This window comes from Hippoglossus stenolepis, chromosome 1 (genome assembly GCF_022539355.2).
Source record: "Hippoglossus stenolepis isolate QCI-W04-F060 chromosome 1, HSTE1.2, whole genome shotgun sequence".
Taxonomy (NCBI): domain Eukaryota; kingdom Metazoa; phylum Chordata; class Actinopteri; order Pleuronectiformes; family Pleuronectidae; genus Hippoglossus; species Hippoglossus stenolepis.
In genome coordinates this window covers 30,113,436-30,118,030 of record NC_061483.1, presented here as the reverse complement: position 1 = coordinate 30,118,030, position 4,595 = coordinate 30,113,436, and the positions used below count along the sequence as shown (strand labels likewise).

At 42.4% G+C, this 4,595-nt stretch overlaps 1 protein-coding gene across 1 annotated transcript; it reads right to left on the bottom strand.

The window, feature by feature from the left end:
- Positions 1-902: 902 nt before the first annotated feature.
- On the bottom strand, positions 903-3,732 carry zfand6 (zinc finger, AN1-type domain 6). The gene is made up of 3 exons (XM_035156332.1): positions 3,666-3,732; positions 3,443-3,559; positions 903-1,051 (listed from the first exon to the last, which is right to left on the bottom strand). The coding sequence occupies exons 1-3, from the start codon at positions 3,730-3,732 to the stop codon at positions 903-905; spliced, it is 333 nt and encodes a 110-aa protein (XP_035012223.1).
- Between the last annotated feature and the right edge of the window lie 863 nt (positions 3,733-4,595).

Here is a 4,595-nt window from a genome sequence, read left to right as displayed (position 1 = left end):
AATACGGGGCATCCATTCAGTTATGCTGAGTGCCCCTGAGTGCATGAGCCTGGTGACAATTGACGCTGCCCTCTTAGTCGTTTCATGGCAGCGAGCGATGTCATAGGCTTGGGCTAGTGTCTGGGGTCGCTGTTCTAACAGTTTCAGCATCCCCAACAGCGTTAGTGAAAACTTCAATGCCTATGGCATCCTGACACTTTCCCATATATGTCATCTCTTAAAACATGAAGAGCCTCACCCAGTTTGCGAACTTGCTGTCTCAATTCAATAGCCACTGCAGCAGCATGCTCTGAAGATGGGCCATATGCAGTCTCCATCTCCTCCACCAGGCGGCTGTCATCCCACTGTGTAGGCCAGGGATTTCTATGGATGACCGCCCCTGCTGTACCCACCAGACAGAACCTCAACTGGAAAGCCATAGTCTTTTTTGACCAGTAATTAGCTTTAGCACAGATTTCAAACCTGTGCTGGAATTCTTTCCAGGAAGTGGTGCCATTGTACTGACCAGGAGGTAAGTCGGGGACTCTTTCTCTGTGATTGTAGTCCTTCTCACTCTCAGACAAAAGCTGGTTATGTGCCTGGTGAGGCTGGCGTGCATGTGACTTGGGCCATTCTGTGCAGTCTGACTATGTCCTTGTTCTGGTAAATGCCTATAGTTAGTGCCTTTTGGTGAGTTACAACAGGGTTTTTGCAGCCCTGGGCATGGGGAGCATGGGGGATGACAGGGGGTTTGCATGGGGTGTTGTAACCAGAGCAGCTGGTGGCATAGCTATACTGTGCAGCTTTGATGGCTGGGCATGTGTTTGGTGATTACACAACTGGAAGAGTGGGTCCTTGCTTGGTAGGTTGACCTTGGTAGGTAAGTAGTTGATCACCAGTTTTCTTTTCTGCTCTGACTGGTATCAGATCTTCTGGATCTTCTCTCCACCTACGACAGGGTTTTCCTTCTTCAACTTCTCTACAGCATCAGCTTTGTAGTCAAAGGTGCAGTTGTGTCTGTCTGAGTATCTGTGTGTGCTGCAGAATATATTTCCACATCTGCAGTCAAAGCCTGTAACACAAAGTGTTAACATTAAGAAACACAAGAGGTAATGCTCCATTAAGAAGTTATTAAAAGTTAGAAAGCTGTAGACACAGAGTTAAACCATGTCAAGCAGTTTTATCAAAAGCCAAAAAGCAAATACTGTATAAAGTAGGGGTGGGCAACTTCCGGCGAACGGGACGAATACAGCCCATGAGACAAATAAATTATTATTAAAGACAGAAGACTATATTTAGCTTCAGGGTGGTCCCTTCTGACTATATGGCTGTCAGGTCACGATCGGGGTCAACAAAACACACATGATGTGCATCATGGCTTCCATTAAGAAACAATATGGAATGTGGCACTTTCCAAATGAAATTGATTACTAAATATGATTTTTTGTTTATCATCATCTTCATCACTCACTCAGAAACAGTTCCAGCCAGAGCATTAAAGACGTTGACAGAAACTGCTTTTAGACATGTACTGTATCCAGAGATCCTCAAGACTTTCTTCAGAGGGACTGTATGTGTGAATGCAAATGTCCAAGTGAGTCTCCAGACTTTCTGCAGACTTCATTGGCAACATCTACATGGATTTTTAAATCACCTACTACAATGACTTTATCTCTGCTAAGAACTTGCTCGGATAAAAATTCTGAGAATTCAGATAAAAACTCTGGAGGCAGGTGGACGATATATGATATCTAGATGAACTGACTTTTCTGATTTCAAGCTTGGATGAACAAGGCTGAGGATGAGGCTTTCAAATAAGCTACAAGTACCTTTAGGTTCACGGTGGATTGATAAGTGCAATTTAGATATTGCTGCAACCCCTCCTCCTCTACCTGTGCTTCAGACCCTCGGTCTGAGCATCAAGTTCACGCATTTAAAAAGGAACATAGTGCCTCAAACTTCTCATCTAACTTTTCCATAGGTCTTCTTGACCATAACCCTTACGAGTTATTCGATCCAAATATTTTACTCAATGGCTTCAATAATACCTGTCAAACCACACTGGATTTCATAGCCACTATTAAAACAAGAATGAAATCACCTTTTTACACCTCTCCATGGGTTGATGACAGGTTACGAGAACTCAAAAGGCAGTGCAGGAAAACCGAACGGAAGTGGAAAAAGACCAAACTGCATGTCCACTACTTATATATGAAAGACCTCTTAACTTCCTATAATAACAAAAGTAAAATTGCAAGAGCTAACTATTTCTCCAAATTAATCACCAGTAATCACCATAATCCCAGATTCCTTTTTAAAACCATCAATAGACTTTTAAACCCTGCTCCTTCTGCCCTTCTAGCCACTTCAGATACTGAGTGTGTTTCTTTAAGCAAAAAATCCATGACATTAGAACCAGTATCCTGCCCGTCCCTTTCTACTTAGCAACTTTCAGCAACTTTCACCTCCTGATTTCATCGACACTGTGTTGCACATGTATCCAAAATTCTGAAAAGGTGTTAATGACCCAACTGCTAGGTGTGTGAAAATAATACAATTTTTGCTTTCACGATTCCGCAAACGACACAATACAGAAACCTATGGCCGATGCTGGTGATTGCACCATATTACTGCTCCTTGAACTCAGTTCCGCATTTTACATCATTGATCATAACATTCTGATCAATAGACTAACGCAATGCATCGACATATCTAGAACTGCCCTTAGTTGGTTCAAGCCATATCTCTCAGTAGGGTGGAGCCGAATACTCGGATGAAACAACATCGTTATCTATGATCATATATTATCAGCGTCCACTGTCCGAGTCAGAGTAAACCCAGCTGCGCGATCCTCTCCTCTAGCCGAATGAGAGCCAGGCGGCATGCACGGGCTCCACAGGCCGAGCTGTGGTGCGAAAGCCCGGCTAGGCGCTTCTCTCCACAAGCCGGGTGAGTGAGTGAGAGCCAGGCGGCAAAATACCAACTTCGGGTTTAGGTCCCACCCACTTCCGGTTTAAGTCTGGATACGGATAAGTCCGGATACGGCTAATTTAGTTGGTTGAACAGATAATGGTGTACTCGCTCATCTCTACTCGCCAGCTCACTACCTTTAAATCACTGCTCAAAACTTAGTTTTACAGGAAAGCATTTCTAACATGCGACTTATTTACATTACAATAATCAGTTTTATAGAGTTCAAGTGTGATGTTCCTGATCTCCTGTTCTCCTTTTACAATCTACTACTTCAATCAGTGTATTATTATTTTGCTGTCCGGCATCCCTCTTATAATTATCAAGTTATAACAATATCATCATTTTGTGAATCAATAACAATCACCTGTGTTTAAAAGTTAAACTTTGATACCTAAACAATTACCAATGTAAAAGATATTATATACTAAAGAGAGCATGCAGTGGGGATGTAGGATCTATGTGAGTTTATTCTGTGTGGCCTGTGTCATACCTGTCAGACCAACTTTCTTGCGGCAGGTTAAGCAGCGGTTCTTCTTGGCTTTGGGCTTCTTCTCCGCCTCCACACTTGTGCCAGCTGATACTTCAGACTCGGATGCTGAAGGAGAAACACAGAGGTCACATTAGACTCACACTGCAAAAAGGTCATTTACACAACGTTATGAGAGGTTAGTTTGCTGGGTTCTGGGTTGCTCCCTCAGCCTGACCTGACTCACCTCCGCTCAAAACTACTTCTTCATGAGGATCCTCAAGCTTGGGCTTCTTGTGTATATGGGAGCACATTTGTGAGACTCTCCCTGAACTACCTGTGCAACTGGGATAAAACCAAAGTTTAAAATTCATACATCCACATACTGTGACTCTGCTCTCCAGAGGATGCATGAGAGTGTTAAGTCTGCAGAGCAGCCTACCACATATGGAGCGCTAAGGTTGCAAATAAGGCTCGCTACGCTCCTGTCATTATACACTAAGCTCCAGCAATTCCATCAGCCTTAATGAGGGGAGTAATGATCTTTGCATTAATGCATTAGGAGAAAAAGTCATTAGGACTATTACTACATTGTTGCAATTGTTCTTAGTCTCCTTAATGACTTTTTATAAGAGAAGATAAATTTATTGTGGCTCTGAGAGCTCAAGACACTGCAACATTAGAAAACATGCAAATAGACAAAGCACAAGCAAATTAAGAAAACATCCTCCTCAAGAGCAGCAAATACACAGCACGAGAAACCCACTGCAAGCATATTTATATTGTCAAACACACAACTTGACACTTATGTCATCTTTGGTGCTTGAAGTGTGTTTACGTAACAATGTGCTTTGTGTAATTGTAGTGCATGTGTTGTTGAGATGTTTTCTTAATTTGCATGTGTTATGTTGACCTGCATGTGTTTTCCTATGCTGCAGTGCATTGAGCGCTCAGAGGTGCAAAATAATCTCTTACACAGTATTAGCAGGAGAAAATTGGTCCCTATGGCTATTTATAAGCAGCTTGATTTGATATGTTCAGTTCAGCTGAGTTTAGTTGATTTTTAATCATGCCTGGACCACAACTTATCTGCAGCAGATATAACCAGCAAACAAAGAGCGCAAATGGACAAAGGTATATTTGCATGGTGGCATTTAAATACAACCATGTAAACTGC

Coding starts and splice junctions, on each gene's coding strand:
- zfand6 (XM_035156332.1), bottom strand. CDS start 3,732: ATGTGCTCCCATATACACAAGAAGCCCAAGCTTGAGGATCCTCATGAA. Junction 3,560..3,665: donor AGAAGTAGTTTTGAGCGGAG/GTGAGTCAGGTC, acceptor GTGACCTCTGTG/TTTCTCCTTCAGCATCCGAG. Junction 1,052..3,442: donor CAAGAAAGTTGGTCTGACAG/GTATGACACAGG, acceptor TTTGTGTTACAG/GCTTTGACTGCAGATGTGGA.